Source organism: Triticum dicoccoides, chromosome 6B, assembly GCF_002162155.2.
Source record: "Triticum dicoccoides isolate Atlit2015 ecotype Zavitan chromosome 6B, WEW_v2.0, whole genome shotgun sequence".
NCBI classification, from domain to species: domain Eukaryota; kingdom Viridiplantae; phylum Streptophyta; class Magnoliopsida; order Poales; family Poaceae; genus Triticum; species Triticum dicoccoides.
The window spans coordinates 198,907,087-198,923,830 of record NC_041391.1 but is presented as its reverse complement, the minus strand read 5'-3'; the positions used below and the strand labels follow the sequence as shown (position 1 = coordinate 198,923,830).

Here is a 16,744-nt window from a genome sequence, read left to right as displayed (position 1 = left end):
ACCTGCGCTACTAGTAATGAAATAGTAGTAGCGCCTCAGGTTTTTTCCCACGCTACTACTAGAAAGTTAGTAGTACCCTGGATGCAAACCCACACTACTACTAAAAAAGTAGTAGTAGCGCGTCTGGTGTTTTCCCACGCTACTACTAACTAATTAGGAATTAAAAAAATAAAATCCACCAATTCCATTCTATGCATACAATTCCAACTAAAACAAGCACACATTTGCAATAAACCAATAGCATTACACATCATTACTAATCAAAGATTTATAATAAACCTGCGGCATTAGAACACATCCTGTAAGAGCATACATATTGTCATGGCTTTTCATGCCTTCAGTTAAAACACCTACACTTCTTGAAGTCACTTACTCCCAGCTAGTGCAAACACAGTTACAAGCAAACCAAAATGGATAAAAACACCAAACAGTGGCGTCCTATCTCTCCAAATGATCCGCTCCCTCTGCATCCTTGCAAGCATCTTCATGATAAGCAAATCCGCAGGAAAAAAGTCAACTTTGCATGTACTCCCTTTGTCAACTATCCAGAGTAGATTTTATCCATTGCCCTAGCCATGTTCAAGAAACACTAAATTAAGAATATTTCTACTCTAAATACAGGAGGCATCGGACAGAAAACAAAATATGATCAATACAATATGAGCAAAACAAAAGATTAGCATGTACTTCCTTTTTATTAGTTTGAGAACGGGGCAAACAACCAGAAAATATCCATACATCAATGTGTGGCTCTGCCATCTCAATGCTGGCGGACACCTGCTTGACAAAGAGGTTGAACTTCGGCTTCAGAGACTCGTTAACTATTCTGTGGAGTGAATATGTGTTACTAGTCTTCCCAAAAAGCATTTCTAGCTGAATTAAGCACCAAACTACACACTATAAGGAATATGTTGGAAACTACATAGAACTGGTTGAAAATAACTGCAGTAATTGTTTTTTCAGTCCATAGACTGCATGGATTGAGTAAGGGAAATTGTATCAAGAATGCACCATCCTAAAATTGTAAATGGATCATACAACAATTGATCAATAAAGAAGCATATACATGAGCTAACACAAAGTGGAGAGGGACCATCAGCTGGAATTGGTACCTTCGTCCTTCCTATGAGATGTCTGAGCGAACAAGAACATCTACCAATGTCTTGTTTTTCTCCGTTTTCTTCTTACCTGAAAAGGTTAATTTGATCAATATACTATAATTTCAACAGAAGCAACAACAACACTAATGTAGCAAAATATATAACAATATATATTCATGGCATCGCATACAAGAATTAAGATAGCGAAAATATGATGATTAGAGCAGGTTCTCAAGAATTTAGCGCCGCACCCAAAAGTGATGGCACTATAATAATTAGAGGCAAATAGCGATTGAGTAGTGTAGATGAATTATAAAAAGGGATACACCTCCTTAAGTTACTTTCTCAAACTAAATTATATAGATATGGAAATATAATGTACAGTAGAACATATTGTACTGTCAAAGCAACCAGAACCTTGTAAAAGTTTCTACTCAAAAGCTAAATCACTTACACCACCATGAATATATTTCAAGGAAAACCCTTTTATTTGGAAGTTTCAAATAAAAGAAAGGTCCCATTCCATTTGGATACTATTGATTACAACTTACAGAATGATATATTGGTGGCTAAGAGATCAATCCACTATTTAAATCCAAGAAAATAAACAGGGACAGAAGTGGGCATAATAATTTATTTTTGGATATGATTGATTACAACTTATGGAATGATATCTTAGTGACTAGTAAGAGACCACTGCATTGCCAACAATCTTAGCCCACTCCATTGCAACCAAAACTCTTTTAGGGAATAAAAGAGAAGAGCCCATTTTAGTAAAGCAGGGAGGGTATTTGTGAAGTCAGTCCTGCAATCTTTTCAAATGCAGAATACATGGGAGACTTTCAGAGGTTTCCCGAGTCGGCACTACATTACTGCTTGAAATGAACAGCATCAGCTGCTAACAATCTATACCATATGATAAATCAACTAGACTTCACCGTGTGTGTACTACCAAGTAGCAACAAATTGAATGACTAAATAAGTACCAAGCTTCAGTTGTACATCTTTACATGTTGTATATTTAGCAACCCACCCACAGAGCGATTCAAAGTTTTTGTAGCTTATAGATTAAACCTAGGGATCAAAGGAAATAGACACATTCAGAATGCTAGGTACTTGTGGGGTCATCACTAGAACGTTTCACACTTATTTTTCGCAAAAAACATAGGAGGTTTGCTGTACTGAATTAGGAAACAGTGACAATGGCGGGGTGAATAATTTATTTTGTGCATATACAAGGATGAAATCATGAGGTACTAGCACAGACAAAGCACTCACTAGTTTACCAATACAGGGCTACATTACTGCTTGAAATGAAGAGGCTTTGCTGCCGGAATTCACTGCAAAGGTAGCAACAAATTAATTGCCTAAGTGCCAAGCTCCAGCTCTACATTTCTACATGTTGTTGAGCTGGAAGAGTCACACCATATCATATCAGCGATAATACTTAAACCACCATGAGGATGTCTCAGGTAATTCTAGAGCTGTGCACAGAACCAGCAGACTCAGACCAGCCTTATCCCCATCAAACAACAGGCAATTGCAATCCAATCGACGGCCAAAATGCCGGAACAAAAAAATAGTAATACCTGTTGATTGACGATGTCGAGGTAGGGGCAGTCCCGGCACAGCTCGACCTGCCTGGGCCGCCTCTCCGGAGTTCTTAGCTTCTATTTTCTTCTTTGAAGTTCATAGCTTCGCATGCAGTGTGTTCAAGAGCCATGACATAAACTCTACTGGATCAGATTGTACACCAATCTGAAACTTCTTCTCACTAGCCTTCATAACAGCTTGAAGGAACTCATGTGGACTAACTTGTCCCTTGAAGTTCCTAGCATGCCAAATCTTCCAAGTTAGTTCTCCATACTGATGAACTAGTGGGGATTTGCTATGCTGATAATTTTCAGGTATAAGAAAGAAATTTCTCAAAGGGGTAATCCTCATCAGTGATTGTATTGTGACGTTCACAAAGTCAGTCTCCTTAAGGTTGTTAAGACCAACCTGCAAATTTAATTAGAAAAGTGATTAATAACATATGATAAAATGCATGAATATTTAGCTCTTAAATCACAAGAGCCTAAATGCTTGCTGGTTTCCATCTACAACCAAGGGAATAAAGACAATCTAAAATAGTCCTTAAGTCATACAGTGGCATTCATATAGCACGACTCGGTGGTAAAGTGATGTACAATCAGAATGCAAAAAAGGAGAGCTCGTGACCAAACTATATCTCAGGGCTTCATTGGCATCGTTATGGCTTCTTCAAACAAGTGGTTTTATCAGCTATTTCAAAAAATACTAACTTTTTTTGCTAGGATGGGTAAATATTCCCTTAACTGGAAGGATTCCAGAGCACAACACAAGACAACACAACAAGAGAAAACAAGCCTTTAGAGAGTTTCATAGATACATACCATTCCAGGTAAATAATTGGAGCCATCCAGAGCTCTTGACCATTGCTTGTTCTTGTCCAGAATTTTAACCTACTCTCTTGCAAACCTGCCAAACCATACCAATCAATAAAATGCAGAACTAATTACTGGAGTCAACAAAGGCGACAATAGATTAATGTCAAAAACAAGAATGATCACCTTAGATTAAGAACATGTTGAATATCTTCTAGTGATGGATTATTTATCTCATATCCATCAGGAAGATAGTAAACTTTCTCAGTCTAAAGGTTAATGAAGACATGGTGGCCTGCCTCAAGACTGTGGGTATACACATGCGATTTCAAGGTTAATGAAGACATGGTTGTGCTGGATTAGGAGACACCGAAATAGTGACAATAGCGGGGTGAATAGAACTGGCAAGCAGGCTCAGACCAACCTTATCCCCATCCTACAGAGGGCAATTGCAACCGAATCAACATGTAAAATGCCAGTACCAAAGGATTTCATACCCGTCGGTTGACGGTGTCGAGGTAGGGGTAGTCACGGCGCAGCTCGACCTGCCTGGGCCGCCTCTGTGGAGCCCTCCTCTCGTCCTCCTCCTCATCCTCATTGTCTTCCTCTTCCTCCTCCTCCCGGGGCCGGCCGTTTGTGTGCCCCATCGGTGCCCCGCGCTCCTCCTCCTCGTCTGCGTAGTTGGCGAGCCCCAGCAGCGAGGCGCTCTCCGATTCACCCGCCCTGCGCGGGCGCTTCTCGTCGGCGGCCGCGGGCTCCTCCCCCTCCTCATGCTCGCGCTTCCACACAGGGCACTGGTGCTCCTCCTCGTCTGCGCCCATCGCTGGCCGCCGGGAGGAAGGAGGAGAGAGTAGGGGCGGGCGGAGGAGGAAGGGGAAGGGAGGGGGAGGAGGAGGAGGTGGGGTGTTGCGCGCGGTCGGTGCTCGCCGGAACCGGTCGGCGTGGGTGGGGAGGTGGCGAGGAGATCTTGGGGAGAGGAGCCGGGATGGGGTGGACCGAGGAGATCGTGCGGAGTTCGTGAAAGTGTTTTTTTAGGGATGTGAGAGAGTTTTTTTAGTGGTGGGGTGGGAGTGGATCGGGCCCGGGTGGATGGTGTAGTAGTGGACACGGTTAGTAATAGCATGGGGGTATTACCTACGCTATAACTACCTACTTAGTAGTAGCGCGGGTTTTATACCCCTCGCTACTACTATGGCCTGTTTCAGGGGTATGATGAAGATCATTTAGTAGTAGCGCGGGTTATACCCCTCGCTACTACTATCAACTTAGTAGTAGCGCGGGTTTTATACCCCACGCGACTACTAATTAGCAATAGCGCCCATTTTTAGAATGCGCTACTGATAAACTTCTGTGTATAAGGTTTTCCCTAGTAGTTTCCCCCTAGATATGAATTGCCTGTTGTACTTGAGGGTTATGTTATGGATGAAGAAACTGCTAGAGACTTTTTTGCTTGCAATGATAGATATGATATTAAGAAACTGTTAGCTAAGCTGAATGAAAAGTCTTTGAATGCTAGAATGCAATATGATCCTGCTTTTGCTACTTCACCTATCTGTGTTACTGATAAGGATTATGAATTCTCTGTCGATCCTGAGTTAATTACTTTGGTTGAATCTGGTCCTTTCTATGGTTATGAATCTGAAACTGTTGTGGCACATCTTACTAAATTGAATGATATAGCCACCCTATTTACTCATGAGGAAAAACTTCGTTAGTACTATATTCTTAAGTTGTTTCCTTTCTCGTTAAAGGGTGATGCTAAAATATGGTTTAATTCTCTTGCTCTTGGTTGTGTGTATAGTCCCCAGGATATGATTTACTACTTCTCTGCAAAATATTTCCCTGCTCATAAGAAACAAGCTGCCTTACGGGAAATATTTAACTTTGTGCAAATTGAAGAAGAGAGTCTCCCACAAGCTTGGGGGAGGCTTCTCCAATTACTTAATGCTTTGCTTGATCATCTTGTCAAGAAAAATGAAATACTTGATATCTTTTATAATGGATTAACCAATGCTTCCAGAGACCACCTGGATAGTTGTGCTGGTTGTATTTTCAGCGAAAGAACTATTGAGCAAGCTGAATTGCTATTGAATAATATATTGAGTAATGATTGGACACTTCCTGAACCAACTCCTAAGCCAACTCCGAAGAAAAGGGGTATTCTATTTCTCAGTCCTGAAGATATGCAAGAGGCAAAGAAATCTATGAAAGAAAAAGGTATTAAAGCTGAAGATGTTAAGAATTTACCGCCTATTGAAGAGATACATGGTCTTTATAGCCCGACACAGGTAGTAAAGGTAAATTCTCTCTATAGATTTGATGAAGGTGATATTCCTCATAATAAGTCCGCTAGTCAATGCTTGGATGAGTTTGATAATTTTATTGTTAAACAAGAAAACTTCAATGCTTATGTTGGTAGACAATTGAAACTTAATGCTTATATGGTTGAACACTTGAGTGATTATATGTCTAGGGTTAAAAGTGATCTTAAGCTTATTAGTAAACATGCTTCCGTGGTTACAACTCAAGTAGAACAAGTACTTAAGGCACAAGATGATTTGCTAAATGAGTTAAATAATAAGAATAATGATAATGCTGTTAGAGTTATGACTAGAGGTGGTAAATGACCCAGGAACCTTTGTATCCCGAGGGCCATCCTAAGAGAGATGAGCAAGATTCTCATAGAATTAATACTGATACACCTAGTCCTTCTAATAAAAAGAAAAATAATAATGATATGACTTTGCATGCTTCTAGTGAACCTGTTATTAACACACCAGAGAATCCCAATGATATTTCTATTTCTGTTGCTGAAACACAATCTGGTAATGAACATGAACCTAGTGATAATGTTAAAGATGATGTTCATGTTGATGCTCAATCTAGTAATGATAATGATGTAGGGATTGAACCTGATGTTTATCTTGACAACCCACAATCAAAGAATCAACATTATGATAAGAGAGACTTTGATGCTAGGAAGCACTGTAAAGAAAGAGAACCATGGGTTCAGAAACCCATGCCTTTTCCTCCTAAGCCATCCAAGAAAAAGGATGATGAGGATTTTGAGCATTTTACTGAAATGATTAGACCTATCTTTTTGCGTATGCGTTTGACTGATATGCTTAAAATGCATCCTTATGCTAAGTATATGAAAGATATTGTCACAAATAAAAGAAAGATACCGGAAGCTCAAATTTCCACCATGTTTGCTAATTATACTTTAAGGGTAGAATACCAAAGAAACTTGGAGATCCAGGAGTACCAACTATACCATGGTCCATTAAAAGAAACTATGTTAAAACTGCTTTATGTGATCTTGGAGATGGTGTTAGTGTTATGCCTTTCTCTTTATATCGTAGACTTGATTTGAATAAGTTGACACCTACTGAAATCTCTTTGCAAATGGCTGATAAATCAACTGCTATACCTATCGGTATTTGTGAGGTTGTGACTATTGTGGTTGCAAACATTACTATTTTAACGGACTTTGTTATTCTTGATATTCCCGAGGATGATAGTATGTCGATCATCCTTGGTAGACCTTTTCTGAATACTGCAGGGGCTGTTATTGATTGCAACAAAGGCAATGTCACTTTTCATGTTAATTGTAATGAGCATACGGTAAATTTTCCGAACCTCAAGTTCATAGTATCAATTCTATTGGAAAATCTCAACTATTACCATTGGAGGTTTTGAATTTCCTCTTCCTACTGTCAAAAAGAAATATGATATTCTTATTGTTGGGGACATGCATATCCTCGTTGAGGTAACCTAGTGTTATTTGAAAATTCTCCGGTTTCATGTTATTCGAAAGAGGTTTGTTAATAAGACTTGATCAACCTTTTTAATGGATTCCTTTTGATGAGCATGAGATGGATGATTTTAGAAAGCACAACACTCTGTACCCTCCTTTCACTTTCTGTTATTTAGTTTAAATAAAGAAAAATAGTATTTTCTGTGTAACATCCCAAATTTCCAATTTGGAATGTTTTACAATTATTAGCTAAGCATCTATGCATTTTGATTGAATTGTGTGGCATTTGGAAATTTTTAGAGGCATTTGACTTTTTCTTGAATTTGGATTCAAATTGGCATTTGAATTTCATTTCAAAAAAAAAACCCTGACAAATACTTGTTCAAAAGTATGAGAGGAGCTAAAATGACACTCCAAAAATGTCAGAAGAAAATAATGCCAAAAGTTTGAATTTAAATTTGGATTTATTTGGAATTTCCAAAAAAATGTTTTTTATAAAGTTTTATTTTCGCCTCTGAAAAATAGTTCATCTTTTAGGATTTATTTTTCTGAGAATTTTGATATATATATATATATGCCCTATACAAAAGTATTTCTATTTTCTCTCTCTATATTTATTTTTCTGACTTTATTTTTCAAAAACAAAAAAATGCCTTAGCCGGGCGCCAGGCCAGCAAGCCTAGCCAGCCGGGCCGCAGCCCACTAGCCAGTCGCCAGCCCAGCTGCTCGCGTAGGACGCCCCCAGTGCCGCTCCCCACGCTCGTTCGATCTCCCTCACGTAACTCTCTTTTTTTTCCTCTGACCGCTGGACCCCACCGCATTATCTCCTTCCTCCCAAACAACCTGCGCCGCCTATCTCGCTCGCCGCCTCGCACACGGCTGCGTCTGCGCCCTCACCAAACCCTAGCTAAATTCTTCCCCTCGCCCAAGTAACACGTCCTATAAGTACCCCTACCCGTCCTCTCGCGATCCCCTTCAAAAACCCTCTCTAAAATCCTCCACAGCCGCCGCCATCTCTGTTTCGATCTCGCCCCAGCCACCGCAGTTCACCGCCGTTCTTCTTCACCGGTGAGCCCTCTGCGACTTTTTCTTTCACCAAATCGCTTGCCATCGCCGTGGCCCATCGTTTTCACAAGGTCCGATCCTTGTTTGCCTGCTCCAGCTTCGTCAACGAGCTCGTACGCCTCATCGGAGGACGGGGAGATCACCAGAGGTTCTCGAGCTTGTTGCGCTCACGGTAGCCATCACCAACACCCTCCAACACCACCCCAACGACCCCCTCGCGCCACCACATCTCACCGACCCCTCTGTAGGCGCTCGCGATCCCAGAATCACCGCCTCGCTTGATGCTGACCGCTGCTCCATCACCTCTGTACGTCATCAACGTTGCTGTAAGCCATCGTCCCCTTCATCCATTAGATCGTTATCCAACGCCTCATATTAGATCCTAGCGAAAGGTTAGGTTATTTGCAATAGACTGGTTTTATTTTTGATTAACCCATGGTTTAGATCTATACGGTTTACAGGTTCGGTTTTTTAGTAGCCTGTACTCGTGTTCTGTTAAGTTGAGCCCAAACACAGTATAGCTTCAGATCGCACCTCCTAGGCTTAGTAGCGTCGTCTGTTTTTTTCATTATGTTTTAAAAACAGACCGTATCTCTTAATTTATTTAATATTTTTAGTTTATAGTTTTTTCCCTAGTTTGCAAATTTCCTAAAGTTTCTGTAGAAAATAGGTTAGGCCATGTTTGTGTTTATAAAAATAATTTTATATTAGTTTTAGTCAGATTAGTTTTTCTGCCATAAATTGAGTTAGGATTATTATTTTTTTAGTGATTCTTTTTTGCTACTACTTAGTTTTGACATTGCCAGTAGTAGGAACTTGTTTGGGTATTTTAGATTTAATAAAAAATTAGTTTTAGTCAAAATCAAGTTTTTCTAGTTTATTTAGTTAGCTACTGTTTTCCTACTGTTCTAGTTATTAGATAATTTATTTTTCCTATGCTATAATTTATTTTAGATTAGTTTCTGTAGTTACAGAAGATGAACTTTTATTTACAGTAGAATAATTTTTTATTTTATTTTATTGCCAGTATTGTTTTAGTCATAACATGAGTTATATAATAGCTTTTAATATGATTCACTTTGCCTCTAGTTTGTATGTTGTTTACCTTTCTATTAGTTAGCAAAACCCATGCTTAGGTTCTGTTAAGAATTTTTTTAGTTGTATAAAACTATTTTCCTAGGTGTTGCTTGATGTGGTGAAAACCTTGATTTGCCTTTCCTCGAGTTTTCTTTGGTTTTGGTTTGAGTGCTTGGGTGTTTTACTTTAACTTGTTGTTATGTTATTTGTATTATACTTATTTGTGCTATTGTTTGACTCGGTAGAATTCCCGAAGTGTGAGGCCTGCTATTATGAGTTGCTAGCTTTCGAAGAACGTCAGCCAAGCAAGTCATTTGATCATGTTTTTACAATACCTATGATTTTATTGCATTAGAATTATTCCTTCCCCACCATGCATGTAGTAGGAGAATTTTAAGTGATGTCATTGAGTAGTATCATGAGGTAGGATGAACCCATTCCCCTTGTTACCAATGCCCGGGACGATGTAGTTGATTGCTATGCTTTTCGTAGGTCGGGTTGGTTGAGTGTTTCATAAGGGAGATGTGAGAGCCAAGATGATGACAACCCCATGACTTCAAGCTCAAGATGGACTTCAAAATTCACTATTGGGTGGAGGACGGTTGATGGGCACCATGGAGAAACCAGCGGATGGCCGGGATGCATGGAGAAGCGCCATGACATCTTGCGGAAAGCTTCACCCAGCCACGAAGAGACGGATGGATACCCCATTGACCGGAAGCTTACCTGTGCAGCCGCAAGCCATTGTGGGCTCTGGCTTGATCGGACCTAGGCGTGACTCTGGCTGGACGGTGCTACGAGATGTAGAAGAACAGTAGGATTGGTTGGGCACCGGCAGTGGCCCAGAGGAACTCTTCGGAAGACCCTATTTCGTTCGTCCCGTCTTCAAACACCAAGTAGTGCGAAGACTTAAAGGAGGGAATTCTTGCGGGTAAAGTGCACAAACCTCTGCAGAGTGAAGACCTAGTCGATTAGCCGTGTCCCCGGTTACGGATAGTTTGAGCCTCTGGAACTTGGAGTATTTCGGATATCTCAACACCGAACTTAATAAATTAATTGAGGGTTTATTTAATAATTAGGAATGAGACATTGGTTGGCGGAACCATCTCAATAACTACCAACATTTTGAAGTAATTGCAAATGAGCCCTTTGTTGTAGGAAAAAACTGGCTTTTTCGCAAAACCGTGAAACTTAGATCCCCACAGCCAAATTGCATATAGTATTAGAAAATTTATTGTTGTTCTCTCTTCATGACTTGCTGGCATATTCAAAAATGCTGACCTACACGGCTGCAACGTCTTATGTTGCAGAGGAGTTTTCTGATCAGGAGTGAGGCTAGGATCCACGCTTGGTGATTGCCCTATGGAGTCGGATGGACTCGCTATTCATCTATGCTTCCGCAGCTTTATTTAGTTTATTTCTCATGAGTTGGCCTTCAAGCGAATTTATTATCATGTAATAAAGACTCGATACGAGAATCGTGTAATAAATTCAAGTGTGGTTGAACTTTGAATCTTTGCATCGATGTACTGTGTGTGCCAACATGATCTTGGGATGGTACAGCTACACAGAGACTTGACCGATTTCGGGTCAGGTCGCTACATTCTGTCTGTTTTCTGAATTATCCTTGCAACAAAAAAATACCCGGAAAATAGAAGTTCTCCAAATGCCCTAAAAATTTAGTATGATTTTTTATAGAATATTTGAGAATTTCTGGCACTGAGAACACACCAGGGGATGCACCAGTGAGCCACGAGGGTGGAGGGCGCGCCCTACCCCCCTGGGCGTGCCCCCTGCCTCGTGGGCCCCACGTGGCCCCCCTCCACTTATTCCAGCATCCATCCACTTCGTCTTCCTCCAGAAAAAATCATCCCGTAGCTCAAACTCGTGTTCTTGCTCATTTTTCTGCCATTTTCGATCTCCTTATTCAAAGCTCCATTCATAAAACTGCTTTGGTGGATTGTTCTTCGGTATGTGACTCCTCCAACGGTCCAATTAGTTTTTGTTCTAGTGCTTTATTTATTGCAAATTTTTGCTGCTGGGTGACGCTGTTCTTGAGCTTGCATGTCAAATTTATATGGTCAAAAGTAGTTTTAATGGATGATATAATCTCTAGGCACTTGTGGGAGTAGTTGCTATCAATCTTGTTGAGTTTGGTTCACTTTTATTTTGAGTCACTAAAAATTCAGAAATTCTTAGAGGAAGAAAAATGTTGAGGAGATTTTTTAGAGGCTCCTCGAGCCGGGGTTCAAAGGAAAAGGAGAATGAAGAGAATGAAAAACCCAAGTACAACCTTCCTCGCACCATGGAGGTCCGACCGTGTGAATGGCCATGTGATGCATTCTTGAAGGCAACCAGAATTTATGAGGATTTCTATTACTTGGCTGAGAATGCAGACATCACCGACTTTCTCCATGATAAGTGTGATCAGTATCTCCTACTCACTAATACTTTCATGCAAAATTTTCATTTTCATGCTAGGAGATTGCCACCCTCGGTAGAATTTTATTTATATGATGAGTATAAGGAGATGTCGCTCTATGATTTTTGTGAGGTTTGCAAATTACCTTTTGAGGGCAGCGTCAAAGAACCACATCCTAGTGATGTGGGAGATTTTATTAATGAAATTAATGTAGGGGAAAGGAGAAAAGTGTCGGGTGCAACAACTACTAGTATACATTTTCCTGTGCTAGTAGATGTTTAATTGGTTGCAAGAACAGTGGGGGGCTCAGTGCTCCTGATCTTGCCATTTTGCGCCATGCTTTACTTCGTGATAAAACTTCCAGTTTAGGCGCTATGGTTGCTAAACGGTTGAGTTTGAACTGTACGAAGGGCCCCATTTTTGGAGGTATCTATGCTGCTTCGTGTCTTGCTAAATATTTTTGAGATACCTATTAGACACTAGGAGAAAGAATAAAAGGTGTTGCCCATTATTTACTTAGATTATCAAAGTATGGTAGCACATGATTTTCTTTGCTTGCTAAGGAAAAGTGACTCATTTATAACCTACTAGTATTTAGTGAAAAGACTTGTCGGATTATTACCTTTCCTGCACCTTCTTTGTTTAATATTCATTTAGGCACGTACCTCATCATGCCCGCAGACATTCAGGCATACTAGGAGCGGACACGAACACCAGATCCTGAGCCAGAGCCATCACCTGATCCATATCAGTAGTCTATTTATCAGTGGGATCCGCAGGAGCTCACTAACCAGTGGAACCCAAGGATCCTCCTCGCTACACCGGAGAGGGCTACTTTGATCCATGGGCTTAGACCAACTTACGCCAAAAGCCTAAGCTTGGGGGAGTACGTATTTCTCATCAACATTACATTCATGTTCACACACTCATTCTAGTTGTCGGTGCTCATACTTTTTCATTGTATTATCCATGCTAGTTATTTTCTTTTTCTTCTTTCTTCTTGTGTGTTTGAAAAACTTTGAGAAAAACCAAAAAAAAATAGTTACAACTTTTAGCTAGTTTACTTTCCATGCTTAGTAGTAGTAATTAAATAAGAAAATCCCAAAAGATTTCTCGTTCTTCCTTTGCTTGTTGGGAGCTTTCCCGTGTAAATAGTTTTCCTCGTTCTTTGAAATTATTTTCTTTTCTTTGGGGGTCGAGAGGAGAAGACCACGATGAAAATGATGAGTGACTCTCATGTGCATTATTGTTGATCTAACAAAGAGCCCATATTACCTTGTATTCTCCTTTTAATAGATGTTTGCAGATAGCAGCTTAGTCCAATGCACGTGCACTATTATTATTATCCACACCGTTTGGTCGTGCAAGTGAAAGGCAATAATGACGATATATGATGAAATGATTGAGATGAGGAAAAGTTGGTACGAACTTGACCTATCTTGTTTTTGTAAATATGATTAGTTCATCGTTCCTGATTCAGCCTATTATCAATGAAACATGTTCGCAATGACAACTAGAGATTATAGTTACTCATGCCATGCTTAATTAGCTAGGAGTTTATAATGGTTTACCTTGCGTGCCAACATACTATTAAAATGGTTGTGATGTAGTATGATAGGGTGGTATCCTCCTTTGAATGATTCAAGTGGCTTGACTCGGCACATGTTCACGCATGTAGTTGAAACAAAATCAACATAGCCTCCATGATATTTATGTTCATGGTGATTATATCCTACACATGCTTGCACTCATTGTTGGTTAATCTTAATGCATGTTTATGGCTGTGTCACTCTCTAGTTGGTCGCTTCCCAGTCTCTTTCTAGCCTTCACTTGTACTAAGCGAGAATACTACTTGTGCATCCACTTCCATAAACCCCAAAGTTGTTCTATATGAGTCCACCATACCTACCTATATGTGGTATTTACCTGCCATTCCAAGTAAATTTCCATGTGCCAAACTCTAAACCTTCAAATGAAATTCTATTTTGTATGCTCGATATTGCTCATGTATCAACTAGGGTTGTCTATATCTTCCATGCTAGGTAGGTTATTCTCATGATGAGTGGACTCCGCTCATCATTCACGAGAAAATGGTCGGTAACCGGGATGCCCAGTGCCATGCTCAAATCAAATCAAAATAATTGCAAATAAAACTCCCCCAGGATTGTTGTTAGTTGGACGGTACCCATTGTTTCGGACCAGCCATGGAATGTGCTTGTTGGTGGTGGGGGAGTATAAAATTTACCATTCTATTTGGGAACCGCCTATAATCTACGTAGCATGGAAGATATCGAGATCTCTTGATTGTTATGTTGACAATGAAAGTATACCGCTCAAAATATTATTTATCTCTGTTTCAAAACTCGAGCTCTGGCACCTCTACAAATCACTGCTTCCCTCTATGAAGGGCCTATCTATTTACTTTTATGCTGAGTCATCATCCTCTTATAAAAAGCACTAGTTAGAGAGGACCACTTTCATTTGTATTCATTGTTATTAATTGATACCAAGTATGACTGTATCTCTTTTGCCATGAATTAAAATGTCTAGTCAGCCCTTGATCTTCAGGGGTGCTCTGCATTTATGTTTTGCGGTCTCAGAAAGGGCTAGCGAGATACCATCTTGTTATATCATTTCATGATTGTTCTGAGAAAGTGTTGTCATCCGAGATTTATTATTATTACTCGCTATTTAATTATGCCATTGATATGAGTAAACTTGAGACCTAAATGTTATTGTGAATATGGTTCGTTCATAATCTTTGCTGAAAACTTGAATGTTGGCTTTACATATTTGCAACAGCAATATCAAACAGAGTTTGTAAAAGTTTTCCTTTATCACTTTCAGTTTGTCAACTGAATTGCTTGAGGACAAGCAATGGGTTAAGCTTGGGGGAGTTGATACGTCTCCAACGTATCTACTTTTCCAACTCTTTTGCCCTTGTTTTGGACTCTAATTTGCATGATTTGGATGGAACTAACCCGGACTAACGTTGTTTTCAGCAGAACTGCCATGGTGTTATTTTTGTGAAGAAATAGAACTTCTCGGAATGACCTTAAACTTCACGGACATAACTTTTGGAATTAATAAAAAATACTGGAGAAAGAATCAGCTGAAGGGGCCCAACACCCTGGTCATGAGGGTGGGGCGCGCCCTACCCCCTGGGCGTGCCCTCCTACCTCTTGGCTCCTCTGGACCTCCACCGATCTCAACTCCAACTCCATATATTCACGTTCGGGGAGAAAAAAAATCAGAGAGAAGGATTCATCGCGTTTTATGATACGGAGCCGCCGCCAAGCCCTGTTCTTCCTCCGGAGGGCTGATCTGGAGTCCGTTCAGGGCTCTGGAGAGGGGAATCTGTCGCCATCGTCATCATCAACCATCCTCCATCACCAATTTCATGATGCGCACTACCGTGCGTGAGTAATCCCATCGTAGGCTTGTTGGGCGGTGATGGGTTGGATGAGATTTACCATGTAATTGAGTTACGTTTGTTAGGGTTTGATCCCTAGTATCCATTATGTTCTAAGATTGATGTTGCTATGACTTTGCCATGCTTAATGCTTGTCATTAGGGACCGAGTGCCATGATTTCAGATCTGAACCTATTATGTTTTCATGAATATATGAGTGTTCTTGATCCTATCTTGCAAGTTATAGTCACCTACTATGTGTTACGATCTGGCAACCCAGGAGTGACAATAGTCGGGACACTTCCCGGTGATGACCGTAGTTTGAGGAGTTCATGTATTCACTAAGTGCTAATGCTTTGGTTTGGTTCTCTATTGAAAGGAGGCCTTAATATCCCTTAGTTTCCATTAGGACCCCGCTGCCATGGAAGGGTAGGACAAAAGATGGCATGCAAGTTCTTTTCCATAAGCACGTATGACTATATTCGGAATACATGCCTACATTATATTGATGAACTGGAGCTAGTTCTGTGTCGCCCTATGTTATAACTATTGCATGATGAATGCTATCCGACATAATTATCCATCATTGATCATTGCCTATGAGCTTTCCACATACTGATCTTTGCTAAGTTACTTCTTCGTTGCCACTGTTACGATTGCTACAAAACTGCTACTGTTACTTTTACCATTGTTACCGTCACTTCCATACTACTTTGCTACTAAATACTTTGCTACATATATTAAGTCTTTCAGGTGTGGTTGAATTGACAACTCAGCTGCTAATACTTGAGAATATTCTTTGGCTCCCCTTGTGTCGAATCAATAAATTTGGGTGGAATACTCTACCCTTGAAAACTGTTGCTACCCCCTATATTTGTGGGTTATCAGCACCAAGGAGGGCCAAAAGATGATTTCAACTTTGCAAGACATATGAGGGGTGCAAACCTAGCAAGTTCCTCCATAAAGTCCCATTTTAGCTCAACTTCGTTGAATGGATAAGAAACCATAGAACAAAAACATAGCATCACATCATCCTATCCGTAGGACATTGTCGAGACCTAGATGAAATGAAGACAAAATAAGACCAATGATCTAGCCCTGAACTGAAGCTCCACACGCTCTCTAGCGATGCCAAACAACATCGCTGGAATAGGGACATGACATAGAGGACTTGTTCCTCACCATCGATAGTGCCATCGTCTCACCACCATGACCAAGAGGTTTAGACTTCATCCTAAGGAAAGATAGGGTGACCAAAAAATATAGACATAATCTAGACCAGGGTTCCCAACACCTCGTTGGCGCCTGACGGCAACCGGAGGCAAGAGGAACCAACTGCAGCGATGCCCTTAAGAGGGAAACCTAGTGCCTTTTTTTCTTGGGGGCAAGAGGCGGTTGGTGTTGGTGATTCAAGGTCTCCGGGATATCTCTTAACTATCGTCAAAGTATAAATTTATTTGTCATGTATATACAGATATTATTGCCCTTGAAGTATGAAAACTATTT

The 16,744-nt window shown here is 40.4% G+C and overlaps 1 protein-coding gene and 1 long non-coding RNA gene across 2 annotated transcripts; both read right to left on the bottom strand.

The window, feature by feature from the left end:
- Positions 1-288: 288 nt before the first annotated feature.
- Positions 289-1,191, bottom strand: LOC119322363. Its single transcript, XR_005155564.1, has 3 exons — positions 1,113-1,191; positions 739-826; positions 289-569 (listed from the first exon to the last, which is right to left on the bottom strand). It is a non-coding gene; the product is annotated as an uncharacterized LOC119322363 (long non-coding RNA).
- Positions 1,192-2,775: 1,584 nt separating this feature from the next.
- LOC119321043 (U4/U6.U5 tri-snRNP-associated protein 2-like) lies at positions 2,776-4,326 on the bottom strand. The gene is made up of 4 exons (XM_037594893.1): positions 4,159-4,326; positions 3,930-3,941; positions 3,515-3,583; positions 2,776-3,101 (listed from the first exon to the last, which is right to left on the bottom strand). Exons 1-4 carry the CDS (start codon positions 4,324-4,326, stop codon positions 2,790-2,792), a joined length of 561 nt encoding a protein of 186 aa, XP_037450790.1. The 3' UTR covers positions 2,776-2,789.
- Positions 4,327-16,744: the final 12,418 nt, after the last annotated feature.

Excerpts from the sequence above, each read along its gene's own strand:
- LOC119321043 (XM_037594893.1), bottom strand. The coding sequence starts at position 4,326 with ATGGGCGCAGACGAGGAGGAGCACCAGTGCCCTGTGTGGAAGCGCGAG. Across the intron at positions 3,102-3,514 it reads CCAATTATTTACCTGGAATG|GTTGGTCTTAACAACCTTAA; the intron begins GTATGTATCTAT and ends TTAAATTTGCAG.